We start from the raw sequence: 17,169 nt of genomic DNA, 5'->3' as shown, positions 1-17,169 counted from the left end.
CCCTCCCTCGACTGCCGCCCGTAACACAATGCACCTGACCCCTTTGGCCCCTCCGACAGGTGGTGAGCCCATTGGAAGGGGGACCCACGTCTCCTCTTCGGACTGAGCCCAGCTGGGCTCCATGGGTAAAAAGCCCGGCCACCAGGCGCTCGCCATCGTGCCCCATCTCCAGGCCTGGCTCCAGAGTGGGGCCCCGGTGACCCGGGTGAGGGAACGCCAGATCCAAAGTTCGTCTCCATCATAAGGGGTTTTGGGGCTGCGATTTGTCTGGTTCCTCACCTAGGACCTGTCTGCCTTGGGTGACTCTACCAGGGGCATAAAGCCCCAGACAGCATAGCTCCTAGGATCATTGGGACACTTAAACCCCTCCACCACAATAAGGTGGCAGCCCAAGGAGGAGTAGGAATGAGCTAATCTTGATTTAAATTTGCTTACAGCTTACAAGTTGAACAAAAAGCCACGTTTTGCTATTTGTATGCTACTTTTTTTCCTAGCAGCAAAACATAAGGAGCAATCTGACTTTAGAAGAAATTAGGACCTTAGTTTGACCAATTTTAGTTACTTTATGTACCTCAAAGTGTCTTAATTTAATATGTAAACTGAGCTCCAACTGAAACAACAGAGTAACATTATAACTCCTGAGGTAATGCCAAGAAATAAAGTGATAAAATTGAGCCTTCAATAAGCTGCCTAAAACTAGGAGACTAACCTTTTGTGTTATTCAGTTGTATTATTTCACAAATTCTGTTTCTCATTTCATGTTTTTACAAAGAAAACTGATTACTTAACCTCTTTTTAAAAAAAGTATCTAGTCATGTTAATTTTAACAATTCAACAGAAAAATAACCCAAATTTATTAGGACATTAAAAATCAGAATTTTTCTTTAGTTGTAACTAATGCTGTTGTCTGAACATTGTGGTTGAAGTTCCTATATTTCCTTGCATAGAACATTAGTGTATAAATAAAAACAGAAGCAGTAATGCCGTCGCCTCTCCTCAGGGACAACAACATCGAGGAATGTGGGCTGGAGATGTACTTCTCCGTGGACATGGAGATCTTGGGGAAAATCTCATCTCATGACCTGAAGCTCGATGGCGCCAACATCCTGGTGACGGAGGAGAACAAGGAGGAGTACATCAGGTAGTTTTCTCAGAACAGAAATAAACCCAGGGGCGTCCAAAGTGCATCTGTGGACTGAAGAATAATCTTATGTGGCCCCTGTCATTAGTTTTTTGCTAAAAAACATTTTCTAGACCAACAAATCAACCAAAAGGTTAGAAAACTGTACACCATCTGAGACCTTTTTCAGTATTTACAATAAATTATTATTTTCTACATTGCTTAATGAAAATATTGTCTTTAAATCACAAAAATGCAAGATTCCCAATAAAATTATTTAGATTTTGGTTTGAACACCCCTGCTCCAACCTGTGAAATTGCTGTAGTCTAGACCAGTATTGTTTAGTGTGTGGCCACCAGGGGGCGCTGCGGGGGCCTGAGAATGTATCATAGAAGTTGAGAGAAAACATGCAAAAAAAAAAAAAAAACATTTTTATTTGTCATAACTTATGTTTTCTGTTTTTCAATCATTACAAAAATGTTCAAATAATTAATTTAAATGTCGTTTCTGATGCTCATTTTCTGATTGGCTGCCAGTCAAATTAATCAAGCTGCTTTGCTCCACAATCAAGAAGGAAAGAAATGGGGAAATGTTCAACAAGAAAAACGCCATAAGAACTGCAGGGTAATAAAATAAAATTTGAAGTGATTAATATAAAAAATTGCATACTTTCTTATAATCGCAAATTGTACTACCTTGTAATAAAGTCATATCATCTGATAACAAAATTTTGTGCCCCAGAACTCATGACCATCCAAAATCCAATGCTATGAGGCAGCGTTTATGCAAAGTGAATGTAATAATTATTGAATAGTGAATGAAAAACCTTCTAAAAGTTTGTTTCTTTACATATTTTGTAGCATTGTCTGTGGGTTTGCAAAGAGGCCCCCTGTCCAAAGGTTAATGCTCTTTGGGGGGCCATGGAGGAGTTTGGAAACACTTGGTTTGGTCATTATGAAAAGTAAAACCTACCTATGTCTTGTGTGTGTTTGCAGTCTGATGGCAGAGTGGAGGTTCTCCCGTGGGGTGGAAGGTCAAACCAAAGCTTTTCTGGATGGCTTCAACGAAGTGGTCCCGCTTCAGTGGTTGCAGTATTTCGATGAGAAGGAGCTGGAGGTGAGCAGCAGCGCTCCTCTGCTCAGAATCGGCTCGCTTTTATTCTGATAACGTCGCAAATTTAGACTTCTCTGCGACAAAATGAATCACTGGCTTCCTGTTTTTTCTACTCGACCGGTGTTCTGAGTCTGCTTGTCTTTGCTTCCAGGTGATGCTGTGCGGCATGCAGGAGGTGGACCTGCAGGACTGGCAGAGAAACACCGTGTACCGCCACTACACCAGGAACAGCAAGCAGATCATCTGGTTCTGGCAGGTACTGCTCAAGCGTTTGATGTGTTTGCGTCTGACGTCAACCTGAGCTCCCTGAAGAAGCGTCGGTCTGTAACGGTGTCCGCCGTCGATTTCCTCCCCTGCAGCTGGTGAAAGAAGTGGACAACGAAGTGCGTCTGCGACTCATGCAGTTTGTGACGGGAACCTGCCGGCTTCCTCTGGGCGGCTTCGCTGAGCTGATGGGTCAGTGACGGAACTGGTACGACCCAGAAGACGCCGGGAGCTTTACGTCCTCTTGATTGTCTCGTTTTGCGTTGCAGGAAGCAACGGGCCACAGAAGTTCTGCATCGAGAAAGTGGGGAAGGACACATGGCTTCCCCGTAGCCACACATGGTCAGTAGGTTTCAGTTTAAAAACCTTTTAGCTGCAGCTTCTACTGTCAATTATATGTGATTTTAAATGTGTATATATATTTATTTTTATATATTTTTTTACAAACCCTCTCATGCTTCAGACGAACACATTTAAACAGCGTTGACTTAAAAAAAAAGTATTACTGTGTAAGAATAGATAACTCTTTTGGCACATTATTCCTGCACTAATGGGGGCAATGATTTTAATACCCTAAATATAAAAAAAACAAAACTTGTTTTTAAAGAAGCAGTATTATGTAAAATGAACTTTTTTTTTTAGCTTTACATCATGTTATAATGTTATTCCCTCATCAAAAAGATACCTGGAGTGTTGCTTGATTCTTTCATGGATGTTTGAGAAATCATTTAATCTCCCATGGCAACAATTCAGCTCCTTCAGACTAGCCAGCAACTGAAGGCTGAGTTGCAAACGCCTGGTGGAACTGATCATCTGCTGTTTTTCAAAAAAATGAAAAAAATAATTTTCTTCAGATGTACAAAAGCATAACATTTCCACCAAGAATTGAACCAAGTATGATTTTTTTTTATTATTTGAAGAAAGAAAAAAAGAAAGTCATTTGCTACTTTGTGTGAAATCCCCATTAGATTGATTGAAAAAGATACAAAATGTAACATTAGTAATGATGCCTTAAGAAGGTTGTAATAATTCTCTACTGACTTCCTCCTCCTAATCTCTGTTCCAGTTTTAACCGCCTGGACTTGCCTCCCTATAAAAGCTACGAACAGCTGAAGGAGAAGCTGCTCTTCGCCATCGAGGAAACCGAAGGATTTGGCCAAGAATAGAGGGACAAAGTCCTCTGGTGTTGTCCCCTCTGCTAGCCCCCCCTCTCTGCTGTTCAATCAGCCAAGAAAAACAAACCAACAACAAAAAAAATTGCACAAGATAACCACCAATGTATATAAGCTATTTTGTCATTTAAAACCAAATCCTAATTTGCAGCATCGTTTTTTGCCGCATTCCTGTTCCTAGTCCTTATATAATATATAACGCCCCCTTTCCCCTCCATGAAAATATGCAAAACATTTCATCCATTTGCTTTTCTGTTTTAAAAACAGAAATCATGGATATTTTTTCTTTTTTTTTTTTTTCTTTTTAGATGTCCACCCCAAGCGGCTGACTGGCTTTTAAAAAAAATTTAATAGACTGAAAGTGCTTTCGAGAGGGTTTTCTAGTTTAGGCTCAACCTTCTTTTAAAGCTCTAGTTCTATAGAGCTGTTAAAAGGCAAAAAGTTAGTTGTATTTGGCGTTCAGTGCCTGAAATTTAGTTTTTTTCCTTGTGGGACAGATGGTCGTTTTAGAAAATCCTGTGTGCTTGCATGCTGCCTACAAACATTAGACGACCACCGTCACCGCGAGCGTGTGCACGCAAACTTTTTATTTTTCCGGCATGGATCGACCCATCCTCGACGACAAAAATCAGCGATGGATCATCTCTTCTGGGGCAAAAAAAAAGGAATCTTAATTGTGTCTTTAAATCGATGAGAACTCATTGGAGGATATTAGATATTTTAAAAATTTCATTGAAAACAAGCCATTAGTATGTATGTGTGTGTGTGTGAGTGTGTGTGGGTGGTGACAGTAGTGCCGGTTTATGCCAGAAACGTTCCAGGCTGTATCAAGACTGTGGCCTGTTTTGCACACTGTGACGTAACGAGAGAACGGCGTTGGCACGGCGATCTACGAGGACGACTCTGATCATCTGCAGTTTCCGTTTGCAACTAAGAAAATGGACACAAAAAAAAAGAAAAGATACAGCGGCGCTAGTTTGTGTGATTTGCAGATGTTGGAGTTGGACTGTAGGTCGTGTCCTTCTGAAGCCACTGTGTTCGATGCAACACTACGTTTTGATTATTTGTACCTCATGTTAGCAGGATCGCGTCGTCTTCAACCCTTTAGCAGACAGTGATCGGAGAAAAATAAGGCTCTGATATCTTTAGCCGCTGTTTTCACGCAAGACTGAAGGTGGTGTTTTAAAAAAAAGAAAAAGAAATGTGTTACTTAGACAAGCAGGCAGAACAGAGGGGGAGAAAATACTGCTGTCTGACCGCTCAACCCAGCTACTTCATCCATGATGCTCACGTTGTGAGCTGAGAAAGCCTTATTTGCTCAAAAAACCTGCACAGCCTAGGTTTCCTTCAGTTTTTAAAGGGCCAGTGCCCCTTTCCCCCCCCCTCTCAAAGACATCACACCACACTGCTGTTGCAGATGATTTCAGTTAGAAGTCTAGGAAAAAAAAAAAAAGAAGCAAAATAAATTTAAATGTTTTATCACTGCAAAGCGCCACAAGCTACTGTCCTGGATTAGCTTGTGATCCATTATCAGTCATGTAAATAACATGTATTCAACTGATTGTGGCCGCAGGAGGCCATTTTATACAGAGATCCATCAAACTGTGCTTCCTTTCCGACAGAAACCTGTAATCCAAATCAGTTGTTGCGTGTTTCGATTGCATAAAGACGACAGTGAAATGAAATACTTTAATATTATAATCGACCACGCAGAGCTACCGCTCCACCGATGGGGAATCTGTGATGCCTTTTGTTCTTATCAGAATAGCGGCGGGGGGAGAGGGTCGTTTCAGGTCGCCTGGGCCGTAGCCGGTCGTTCTGGCCCGGGGTCGGACCGTAGCTCCCGTCAGGCCCCAAGTTCAGGGGTCGGGGGTGGGTCGGCTTGACTGCCTGAAACGCTTCCGCTCTGTAACATATCACGTGTAGATACACACTGTAAAACACCAACCACACTGTACAGAATGCCCCCTCTACAGGAGACCATGTGTATAGAAGATTCATTTCTAATCTGATTTCACCCATTTTAAATGGAGAGAGATGGATTTATGAGATACGAATAAATAAGTGAATAAACCGTCACTGGCTTGGCTTTTTGGGGAGGAGAGACGGTTTCACAGCACAACTTCTCTGTCAACTAATTTTAACAATTAAAAAAAAACATTCCAGAAGGACCCTTTTTTGTTTTGTCCAGAGGTAAAAGGTCAGGTGCTCTAGCACCTCCTAATGTCCAACTGTGCACATCACTGGCTGGGACTCTGGTATTGTATTACTAGCATGACATTAAAAACTGTCACTGTTCACACAGAAATGTTTGAGTGCATTTCAGAAAGAAAAGCAGTAGTTCTGTTAAAAACTGTTGCATTTTATTTAATTCATTTTAGACTGAGAAGTAAATCAAGCTTTAATTAGCCAGGCTATCAACTCCATTAGCTAGCCTTTTACCTGCTGCAGTTTCAAAATCTTCAATGGAGTTATTGTCAATGCTTTTTAATTTCCAAACTTTGATCATCTGGGGAAATATTTCCAAAGCAGATGACGCTGTCTTGAAAGAATGAGGAAAGTGTAGTACCCATGTTTCACCAGCAGTGTGCAGCAAACAGATGGAAGAACGGCAGTCAAATCATAGTTTTTATTGTTAATTAATCACTTCAGACACAACTGGTAGACATTTTAGAAGATGAAAATAAAACACTTTTGAGAACAATGTAAAAGTAAATATAAAATGTTATCAGCATTAGTTTTCTAGTTGTGCTGTAATGCCTTATTTCTCTTGAGGGTTGCATGTAGAAAATTCAAGCTAGAGCTACTTTTTTTTTTGTCTTTATTGCTTTGAGTCCCAGTGAAGCAACTAATATATTCTATTGGGATTCTTCATTCGTTGTCTCGGTTCGAGTCCAAAGGCCTCCTGCGGCACGCAGAGCAGAGGTGGACAGAAGGTCATCAAAGTTGATTCAGGAGCTCTACTGCCTCTTTATGGACCTGCAGAGGAACACATTCTGGTATGTTTACGCGATCACAGCGGCCACATTCAGTACAAACCAGTTACATAACGCCTCGCGTGTTCATGTCCCTTGAACATGGTCGAGTTAAACCCACAAACTTTGACGTAACTTTGTGGGAGTTTATGCAACAAACAAACACAATGTTGTACAAAACTGAAGAGGAAGGAAAAGGAGACGTGGTTTAGCATTTTGTTGAACCAAAACAAAATGTTGCAAACCAAAGTTCTCAAGTAATTCTCGACAACTTTGGTCCGCAAATGTATTCGGCGCCCTGTGGCTTAACGCTCCGTAGAACCATGTTTTATTCCTAACTACAGATTGGACAGAGAATACCTGTGAAGAGCAATTTTCTGCCCTTGCTACAGAGTCTCCTTTAGGTTAAGGCTTAAAACATTCAAGGAGTGTAAATACTTTTAATACTACAGTAGCTATGTGTGTTTATACCTCTTTGTCTTCCAGTGTGTGGATTGGGTACTCTTTAGCTTTGGTTAGCCAGTGAAGCGCCTTCTCCTTGTCGTTCATGGCCATGTAGGTCTTTCCCAACATCAGGAGGTTTTTACTGTAGAAGTTTGGGTCGACTGTACGAAGCAACAATTACAGGAGACGTGTTTAAGCTAAGAATCTTTCTAAATTATTATGAATCTCAGCTAAAGGCAACAGGAGCTGTTCAATGATTAGAGTACAAGCCGTTTTACCTTTCTCTGCCTTTAGGAAGAACTCCAAAGCCTGAAAAACACAAGTAAAACTAGCATTCATTAGCGACTAAAGATCAGTGACTGGTTAAGGCTAAAACTGAGAAAAGTGTCCAACCTCCTCGAACGTAGACGTAGGCGGTGTTGAGAAAATTACAGCGGCCACTTTGCGCTGATACCACGGCAACTCTGCAAAAGCAAAACACCTAAGGAAAAAGAAATTGTCTTGGATAAGATTTCACTAGAGCAACACCTCTACCGGGATTGAAATACTTCAGAAGCTATCAGATGGTCTGCTTCCAGATCTGATGAAGATTCACGGGTTAGCAACGAGAAGAACAGTAAATTTGGAGCTGCTGGGTTAGGACACCGAACACTCATCATTCAGTCTTCCAAGACGTGAACTGGCACTGTGTACAGATGAATCATCATCAATTTCTGGTGTTTCATACTTTAAAATCTCAAACTGGAACACAATAAAGAAGAGTAGAAAGATGCAAAATGGCACTACTAGCCACAAACCAGTAGCTTGCCATCATCACGTAAATGTAAAGTCTTTGAGAACTCTTTGAAGATTGAAAATATAATTTTATATAAGCCCGATTTAATTTCATTTCAAGAATGGTGGTAGAATTTGTATAACACGTATCAGTAACGAGTTCAAAGCGCTTTAAATCATAAAAACATAACACATTATAAATTGAGACTTAGTTAATAATGCTAAAATCCTCCTAGGCTGTGTCCACTTCCATTTAAATTTGACTGGAATGATTGGGAGAAGAGAAGAAGAAAAAGACTCACCAGTAACCTAGAATGTGTAAGGATGTGGCATCTTTAGGGTTGAGCTCAATAGACCTCTGGGAGGAAGAAGATGAATAAATGTACCGCTTTTGTTTTAAGACGGTGGCCCAGATGTTCTCACCTCCAGATGCTCCCGGATGATGTATGAATTTCCTATTTTAACCTTGACTCCCTCAAATTCCCCAGTGTCGCTGAGGCAAATGGCGTACCACTGAGGTAAGGGGGGGAAAAACAAGCATATTTCATACTGGGAATACACCGCCGAACGACATTATTCTTAATAAAACATAATGGGCCTGATTGCTACATCAGTACCTCTTCTTGAGGTGAAACAACCGACTTACTTTGTGTGCAGCAAAACATTTGTCGTCTCTCTCCAGAGCCCGCTTTGCATATTCAAAGGCCTCAAACGTCAGCTGCTTTTTCCTCCCGGCGTCTGTGTCGGGCAGGAGGGACAGGTCCCGAGACGCCCGGGCCAGCCTCCACAGGAACTCTGCATCCTCGCTGCACGGAAGCACATGCATGACGACCCCACACTGACCAGGAAAAAAATCCCAACTTTTGGTCCACCCATGTGCTAAGATGGTGCTGGATTGACAAAACGACTACAACAAAAGGGTGGCCTTATTGTCATCCAGTGGAACTTTACTTGTAGAACAATTAATTCAACTCGGGAGTTCTTTACAGGATTAAAACTAGATTCTTTCTGATATTGTTTGGTTCAGGGTTGACTTAAATCCAAGGAAAATGGCCAATGTTTCCTGTATCCAAAGTTGGAGGTATCCCTTTCTTGTCAAGATTTTCCTGTAGCATTTTTTTCTTCCACTTAACTTTCTGATCTGCTCTAATACAGCAAAGACCAAGCATATGGCTTAGTCTTTTTTTGTGGTGGGTGTCAGTGACTGTCAAATTGGCCAGCAGTCTTTCCCATGAATATGTAGACCATAATATTTCTGCGTTATTTTTTTCTGTGTAATATTCACACTTTCTGGAAAAACTCCTTAATTTTGGATCTTAATTAGCTGTAATATCTGGATATTGTAAACTTTTTGTGTTAAATCGCCAAAAAAAACTTTCAGTTCAGTCTTGTTTAGTGAAATTCGCCTTTTAAGTTCTATGCATTTTGGACAGAAATCGATCTGAAAGTGAGTGGCTGCAGTTCAGGCTCACCTGTCCTTGTACTGCAGCAGCAGCTGGTAAAGCTTCTCTGTGTCTGCGCAGCTGTACAGGTAGTCGGCCTGCTCCAGGACCTCATCTGCCCAGACACAAAACATGACAACCTGTTGTCAGTGGAGATGCATCTGATAAGTACCGAATCTATTTAACTCCAAAATCACTTAGATTTTTTTTTCTCTATTATTATTTCTCTCCACCCCCACCCAGTGTGCCTATTTACCTTTATCTAAAGCGCAAACCACGGCTGAACTCTGCAGGTTACGGAAAGCTTGGTAACTTAGACCAGACAGTACAGGGAGACCCAGCAGGAATGCTGCTCTTCCACTCTGTGGACAAGAACAGGTCAGAAAAACAAAGGTAAGGATTAAATGTTGTATTTTGTGTTTTATTGGTTGGTATCCTAGCTGACCTAAAGTAACAACATCCCATTTTAATATTTATATGGAAAATAAAGTTGGACTCTCTTGGAAATTAAGTTTTCGCATGTATTTCTGAACTTCTTGTTAAAGCTTCCTGAACTTAGTAGATCTAATAAGTTCAGGAAGCTTTAACAAGTGCGAAACACGATTAAAGCTCCGGTGAACTTTGATCTACTTTCATCATCCATCACTTCACGTCAGCCCCGTGAGAGTGGCTGGCAACCTCTCTATTACTAAGAGCTTTATCGTCAGTTTAGCAGGCAGAAACGAACAAAGCATAAAGTATTTACACCAAGAGCACCGACTGTCCAGCTGGCACTTGTCCGGAAGAAGCGGTTCGATCCCCTGATCCTTCCGCCTTTAGCGCCGACTGCAGCTTCCAGCAAACTCCTGTTCACAAACCGGGATAAAACCCTCCTAGCCATCATCTGTCAGATCCAAAGGTCCAACGAGCAGGAACTGCACGTCTTAACGTCAACCCGGGCAGCAGCGAGCGGAGACGAACGGTGAACATTCAAGAGCACAAATGCATTCTCGACGTTAATTGGTTAAAAACACAAATATACCTATAAGTAGTTCGGGTTAAGTATAACAACCCCAGTTTCACTAAATATATATCTGAGTACAATTTCACATGCATTATTTACTGTTGTTCAATTTAAATACGGCAGTAGATGAGACGTTTGTTTTGTTGTTATATTACAACTAAACAGTGTTGCCGCTCTTGAATGCATCCCGTTGCCTGTGCTCGTCCCTCTGCTTCTGATGAGAAACAAACGAACACCTTAAGAGTTCCGGGTTATTATTAAAACTGAATAATAAGCTAATTCGTTAATAAAAAAAATCCTATCGTAGTTTCACTACTGTTGTAAAATACCCACCGTTCCTAGTTTTCCACTGTAATCGGGTTCGATGGGGTTAATCCGGCTATAGGTTGACCAATCAGAGTAAAGATCAGCAGTTGGCTCCACCCACACCGACTCGCCCAGCTGTTGTTGTCAGATAAACCTTAGTTTTCATTACTCGGCCAGAAGCAGAAATAAGTTATTGGATCAACAGCTATTATATCAGGTGCTGAACGGGTAAATTAATGTGAGTAAGTCTCCAAATACTAAGGAGTGGATACTGCAAGTGATTGTAACGTGTTTTGGTGGGTCGCCACACCCATCTCGAGGTACTACGGTGTCAGTACAGCGGCTAAATATGACGCTCACAAGTGATGGTAGTGTTAGAAAGTCTGCATGAATGATGTAACAGTTTGATGAAACATTTACATAGACAGGAACTGTTTATACCCAAGTTCAAATTCCAAAACAAAGTCACTTTCCTGGTTGATGTATCATTTATGTCCATTCTTTGTTTTTAGAGTAAATGTAATGTTTTTGTTGTTTTCTGCATTCATCTGTACGGCCGTGTAGTGCTGTCACTGAGGAAAATAAGTTTTTGCAACACTACTGTGCAACAAGTTTCCTAACCATGTAGATTTTTCACGTAATTCGTAGTAAAATGATAGACTTAAGTGTATTTTGAGGAAATGTCATTTTACAACAGATGTAGTCAGGGCCGTGCAGAGACCATTAAAGGGGCAGGTGCTAAAAAAAAGTACATCTAACCACATTCTAGGACAGAATATTAACAAAGCCTCTCAGCTTTTAGAGTTTAATAAACAATGATAAATTACAAAATTGTGAGATATACAATCAAAGCTAACGAACATCTCCATATAGAGCAGGGGTCCCCAAACTTTTTCCTGTGAGGGCCACATAACTATTCCCTTCTCCGATGGGGGGCCGAAGTCGGTTTGTAACAGAAAAACTGTTGACGATTGCATAAGTGCTTAAATGTAAAAATGTATTGTTTTCCAGAAAGCWCAATCAAATAACCCTCTCTGGGTTCTTCACAGAAAAAATCCAGGAAGGATTACAGTCCATATTTTCCGAACTATGAGCCGCACGGGACTATAAGCCACAACCCCAAAGTTTTGTTGTTTTTTAACCAGTAAACATGCACATATAAGCCGCAGATATCTCTGTCGCTCCAGGTTTTCCACAGCGATGCAACAGCAGCAGAGGGGGGCGGACACCCAAAATTGGAGTCATAACGGGTCAATTGAATATCACATTTATTACATTGAAAAAGAAAAAGGTGCAGAGATTAGATTTAACAGAACTGATTAGTTTCCGAACGGTAACTGTAACGGTAAAAGTGCTGATCCTTCGTGTTGCTACTAGCATGTGCCAAATCAGTGGTCCCCAACCTTTTTATTACAGTGGACTGGTCAAGACTTGGAAATTTTGTTGCGGCTCAGGGGGGAGCGAGGGAGGGGAGGAAGAATAGTCAGATAAGGCTTCTACATGTTGGTGTTCCCACTAACTCTTGATTATACCCAATTTGAGTTGTCTTGGCCCTTTTATCGCAACCTGTGGGGTTTTCCCTGACTTGGAACGAGAATAAAACCTGCTGAATGTGACAGGTAGCCAATCAGAAAGCGCGGTGACGTAAGAACAGAGGGGAATCCCAAACAGCTGACATAGAGTCCGGTGGATATCAGAGATGATATCTGGAAATGTTTCTAAAGGTCATTATTATGTTTATTCAGTTAAAAATGTTAACTATGAAAAAACATATTCACCTCCAAATCATAGTGCAGCAAATAGAGCGGCTGCTCCCGTCATCCTTTATCCACCGCCATTTTTCTTTTTGCTACATCTTTTATCTCTTAAAATGACTCCACAAACTATCACTATTGCTTCTACATAGTCATCCGTGTTTGGTTATTCTAAATTCCCGCCATGTTGGGAGTTTTACTGGATTATCCTCTGGAATCGGGATGTTCGTGACTGGAATCGGTTCGTGTTGCTCCTGCCTTGGACACACGAACTGATCGAACCTGTTGATCTTTTATCAKCTCTGTGGCCACAGAGGTTTGGAGAATCGGCCGACAATTCTTAAATCTTTCCGTCTAAATCAGACTTAAGACTCAAGCTCTACTCATCTTCTCTCGACCACTGCCCAAACGCTCTGACTCTGGTCGCTATGGTAACGTTTACATAACAGAAGCGCCACAAAAACGAACGTTTTACTTTCGTAAAAATTTTAACTCACAATACTGACTAACGGGAGCACTGAGCTTGTTTCTCTTCAACCAGACGCTCCCATCTGGGACTGATGAGAGACAATAACACCTGAAGTGTTGCTTATATCCACAGCCTGCTTGGTCTCTACGGCAAAGCAGCTTGAAGCTTCATTGCTTCATTAGCAGCCGGTTGCCACATGTTACGCAGAGCGGCTTGTAATGTGGGACTCACCTACCGGTCCAGGATGAATCCATTCTCCTGTCTCTTCTCTGGGCCTTTTCCCCTTTGCAAAGAAACTTTCCAAAGACATCTGATCTGTTTCTTACTCATTCTGCTGCTTGTGGCCTCAATGTTGGTGCGCAAGTAACAGACTTCCAATGATTCACTTCCTGCTAAAGAGTCCCCTGGTGGTTGAAGAAAAATCCACATACAAACGGCGTATAGTCCGGAAAATACGGTAGATGAAAAAAAAAAAGAATGCTCTCTGGCATTGTTCAGGGGGCCGGACCAAATGTGTTTGGGGACCCCTATGTTATAGGAAAGTATTGCGATATTCAAACCCGCAATTTAGCAAGATATGTAAATCAGAGCTAGACCAGACATATTTTGTCTTTACAGAATTACACTATTAAAAATATAAACAAGGGCACAATGCAACCTTTTAGTGGACCATAATCTATAAACAAAGAGCTGCCTGTTTACTACACTTGCAGTAGAGATGAAGATAGTCCATTCAGGAAAGCAGAGCTGCATCAAACTTTAATGTGGAACTGCAGATAAAAGAAATAAACAAAAGCAAAAATTGAATTGTTAATGCATGTCACTATGAGAAAAGCCTACTGAGTTTTGCTTTAAAAAAACCTTTTTAAACATTTAAATTACACATTTGTCTTATGAAGTGAATTTTTTTATTTGTTTTGCCAAACAAACTTATTTTTTGTTAGTTTATTAATTACACATTAATTACGTTATCTCTATCATGGTAATTCACGGTGAGTTATTTTTAATTCTAAATTAATATCCTTGTTAGACTTTAAGTGTTATTTTCCGTCAAGATACATTTACCTAACGCCAGAATAAATCCAATGTACATTATGCAGCAAAGGAAATTAGAAGATCGGACATATATCCATTATGGAGATGAGTTTTAGATGGGCGATGTGCCCCTATTGCATAATAAATACTAAAGAATGACCGCTATCATTAACGGTACATGGAAGAAGCTTTTAGTTATCTTGCTTTGCTAGCAAAGTCGCTAGCTATCAGCTAGCTAATACTGAATACTAATAAGAAGTTTTACCTCACCTGGCTGTCTTCTCCCGCTCAGTAGTTCTTCAGAGAAAAGCAGACGCAGAGGCCTGTCAGTGTCTGTTGTATTTTATTACCTCTCTGCTTAAACCGCGACTCCGTCCTGAAGCAGAAACGATACTTCAACGTTTTCCGTCATCTGACAAGTAGCAAGTTACCCCACTTTATTCACCAAAAACGTTTTTTTTTTATTCACCAAAAACTTCTGTAATCTGGAACGTTCGCTACGTTGAGCTCCAGTTAGCCGCTTTCGCACTGCGCGAGAGGCAACTGCGTCATGCGTCACGGGCAAAAGGTCAAAGGTAACAAGGTGACCGGAGGGCTTATTTTGTTGTACAAATAAATAAATAATAATTTTAGTACATGTTATGTGTCAGAAGAGGGCTTAGAAAAATAATTAAAAAAAATAAAATAAAATAAAAATTGACCAACAGGGCACTTGGGGGCAAGGAGCAAAAAGGGCAGGTGCTCAAGCACCCCCATAGCCCCCCTATGCACGTGCCTGGATGTAGTCCATAATTATGCGAATAAAACAAGATAATACATGGTTTTCAATAAATGTTCTTTTTAAATCGAAAATATATGGTGTACACTTGCAATCAACCATTAATCAATCAACCAACCTAAATTTATTGGGGCGTGGTGGGTAGAGCGCGACCTATGTAGGACACTTCAGTCCGTCACTGGTTCGAGTCCCGACCCGTTGACACTTGTCACTCTCTCATAACCCAACTGCCCGTCAATTCACTGTCAAATAAAGTCCACCAGAGCAAAAATAAACAAATAAAATCCTTTAAATAAATAAATGATCCTTGTTTGTTCGTTAACAGCAGATTGTCTTCTCAACAAGTCTAGGTGGAATGGCCTCAGCAGCTGCCTCGGCTCCCGTGGCCACTCACCTGGCCACCAAGGTGGAGCTGACCATTTCGTGTGAAAACCTGATGGACATGGACGTCTTCTCCAAGTCGGACCCCCTGTGCGCCCTTTACATCAGCACCTCTGGCTCCCACTGGTATGAGGTCTGTGTCGGGTTCATGGTGGGAGATTGTAGAAGTCATCCACATTCTCATGACAAATTCATCCTGAGCAACGTAATGCGATTAATCTTTCTCCATCAGCTTGGGCGCACAGAGATGATCCTGAACTGCCTAAACCCAAAGTTTGCCAAGAAGTTTGTCATTGACTACTACTTTGAGATGGTGCAGAAGCTGAAGTTTTGCGTGTATGACATCGACAATAGTACCTACGACCTGAGTGATGATGATTTCTTGGGGGAGCTGGAATGTACACTTGGTCAGGTGAGTTATATATGTACACATGTAAAAGAAAAATCTATTTCTTTTCATTTTACAAAGCAACGGAGTTGATTTTATTTGCATCCAGATAGTTTCCAACAGGCAGATGACCCGCCAGTTGTTGCTGACGGACAGGAGACCTGCAGGCAACGGGACAATTACTGTAGGTGGACCCATTGCTCATCACTGCCGTCTCATCCAACAATCTAAAACATGCTTTATAATATGCTTTGCTGTGTTGTAATGTGGCCAAAACAGTAAGTCAGATTACAAATAAGCTTGTGCCCCTGTGTCAACTGAATTATAGATATGTGCTGAAGAAATAACGGACACAAGAGTGGCAAACTTTGAAGTGTCAGCGAGAAGGCTTGACCAAAAGGTACAGATGCTTTTGTTTTTTATAGTTTCATATTGCTCGAGCTTATCCTGTACGTGATAACAATGGCTGTAACGTCGTTCAGTTTCTCTGGTGGTCCGACCCGTTCTTGGAGTTCTACAAGCAGACAGAAACAGGATGGCAGCTGGCTCACAGGACAGAGGTAAACACATTTATCTGGATCTCAAGCACCCGCGGGACGGATGCCGTTGCTCACTCTGGGTACGCTTGTTCACGTTTGTGCAGGTCGTTTATAACAACCTGAACCCAGTATGGAGACCTTTCCGTATTTCGTTGCGAGCCCTCTGTGGAGGAGATGTGGAAAAACCAATAAAGGTAATCTTTTCTCTTAGATTTTACAGTGATGGCAAAAGTAAGTAAACTCCTAAGTTATTTCTAATGTTTTACACTAACATCCACATTTTTTGACACATTTGGTATAGATGTTTGAAACCCTAAAATAAATATCATTTTGTAGTTGTCAATCTGTAACACTGGGAATTTATATATTAAAAAAATATAAACTTCAATTTGAGTTTATGAATTGTGTTAGCAAAATGCTACAGCAACAAATGTCTCTGTTAGCACTTTGTAAAGGCAGAGTGGTCACGCTCTTGAAGCTGTAAGATATTAGGATTTAAAAGCAGGTGTACTTACTTTCCATCTTGACCTAATATGCCTGTTGTTTGAAAATGCTCCGTATTAACATGAACTAATATGTTTTCTTATAAACATATCTGAATAAAAAACATGTCTGCTGTTTTTATGGACTTGTTTCTCTCACATGCTACTAATTCATGCTGTATTGCACTTTCTTTTCCTTTTTTTTTTCGTTGTGTATCGCTACCAAACCTAAAAAGCGGCAGTGTTTGTCATCCAGCCGAACAAGCACATGCATGATTCGTGGATGACGGTGTGAAGGTGGGCTTTTTCCCTTTATTCGTTTTTCATTTGAGCTCATCTGAAGTAACGCTGCTGCTTATAATAGGATGAAGCATGCATGACACTGAAACTTAATATGACGATGCTTCTTTTTGAGGAAAGCCTTCTTCTTCCTCTTCTTCATAGGTGGATTGCTACGACCACCACGTGAATGGCTCGCACGACCTCATTGGGAGCTTTAGAGCCTCGCTAGCAGAGATGCTAGCAGGAACACACCTGTCGCCGGTAAGACTTTCTAGGTGTTTTATTTTTGTGACTGTTTGTAGTTTACACAGATTAATACGTCGTCTCTTTCCATTTTCAGGCGGAATTCTTATGCGTTAACTCCAGAAAGTTGGGAAACAAAAAATATAAAAACTCTGGGATCATTTGCATAAAGCGCTGCCAGGTAACAATGGATATATATATATA

At 41.0% G+C, this 17,169-nt stretch overlaps 3 protein-coding genes across 5 annotated transcripts in view; 2 read left to right on the top strand and 1 right to left on the bottom strand.

Moving 5' to 3' along the window:
* The window catches only part of wwp1 (WW domain containing E3 ubiquitin protein ligase 1), a 29,219-nt gene extending 23,470 nt beyond the window's left edge, over positions 1 to 5,749 (top strand). Inside the window, exons 20-25 of the mRNA XM_008438311.2 lie at positions 1,001 to 1,141; positions 2,117 to 2,237; positions 2,386 to 2,490; positions 2,594 to 2,690; positions 2,768 to 2,840; positions 3,565 to 5,749. Coding sequence (XP_008436533.1) covers positions 1,001 to 1,141; positions 2,117 to 2,237; positions 2,386 to 2,490; positions 2,594 to 2,690; positions 2,768 to 2,840; positions 3,565 to 3,664 — 637 coding nt within the window. The 3' untranslated portion in view covers positions 3,665 to 5,749. The remainder of the gene's footprint in view (positions 1 to 1,000; positions 1,142 to 2,116; positions 2,238 to 2,385; positions 2,491 to 2,593; positions 2,691 to 2,767; positions 2,841 to 3,564) is intronic.
* A 531-nt stretch (positions 5,750 to 6,280) lies between these two features.
* Positions 6,281 to 10,287, bottom strand: rmdn1 (regulator of microtubule dynamics 1). The gene is made up of 10 exons (XM_008438308.2): positions 10,051 to 10,287; positions 9,562 to 9,667; positions 9,336 to 9,420; positions 8,510 to 8,669; positions 8,287 to 8,376; positions 8,166 to 8,221; positions 7,483 to 7,570; positions 7,368 to 7,398; positions 7,117 to 7,250; positions 6,281 to 6,649 (listed from the first exon to the last, which is right to left on the bottom strand). The coding sequence occupies exons 1-10, from the start codon at positions 10,186 to 10,188 to the stop codon at positions 6,611 to 6,613; spliced, it is 927 nt and encodes a 308-aa protein (XP_008436530.1). The 5' UTR covers positions 10,189 to 10,287; the 3' UTR covers positions 6,281 to 6,610.
* LOC103482264 (copine-3-like) overlaps positions 9,652 to 17,169 on the top strand; it is a 13,926-nt gene continuing 6,408 nt past the window's right edge. Inside the window, exons 1-9 of one of the 3 annotated variants that reach the window (XM_017301943.1) lie at positions 9,652 to 9,698; positions 14,996 to 15,164; positions 15,264 to 15,443; positions 15,529 to 15,603; positions 15,748 to 15,819; positions 15,902 to 15,979; positions 16,063 to 16,152; positions 16,885 to 16,983; positions 17,063 to 17,146. In XM_017301943.1, coding sequence (XP_017157432.1) covers positions 9,652 to 9,698; positions 14,996 to 15,164; positions 15,264 to 15,443; positions 15,529 to 15,603; positions 15,748 to 15,819; positions 15,902 to 15,979; positions 16,063 to 16,152; positions 16,885 to 16,983; positions 17,063 to 17,146 — 894 coding nt within the window. Of the gene's footprint in view, positions 9,699 to 10,549; positions 10,853 to 14,995; positions 15,165 to 15,263; positions 15,444 to 15,528; positions 15,604 to 15,747; positions 15,820 to 15,901; positions 15,980 to 16,062; positions 16,153 to 16,884; positions 16,984 to 17,062; positions 17,147 to 17,169 lie in introns of those variants that run through there. The other 2 variants (XM_008438309.1, XM_008438310.1) reach the window with 2 other exon arrangements.

The sequence above is a fragment of the Poecilia reticulata genome, linkage group LG20 (genome assembly GCF_000633615.1).
Source record: "Poecilia reticulata strain Guanapo linkage group LG20, Guppy_female_1.0+MT, whole genome shotgun sequence".
NCBI classification, from domain to species: Eukaryota; Metazoa; Chordata; class Actinopteri; order Cyprinodontiformes; family Poeciliidae; genus Poecilia; species Poecilia reticulata.
This window is presented reverse-complemented; position numbering and strand designations above follow the sequence as displayed.

Bases quoted from the DNA above. Each gene is read 5' to 3' on its own strand.
- rmdn1 (XM_008438308.2), bottom strand. From the start codon at position 10,188: ATGATGGCTAGGAGGGTTTTATCCCGGTTTGTGAACAGGAGTTTGCTG. The intron at 8,670-9,335 runs GTGAGCCTGAAC...GCTTCCGTGCAG, and splicing joins CTGCTGCAGTACAAGGACAG to CGAGGATGCAGAGTTCCTGT. The intron at 7,251-7,367 runs GTAAAACGGCTT...TGCTTCGTACAG, and splicing joins CTTCCTAAAGGCAGAGAAAG to TCGACCCAAACTTCTACAGT.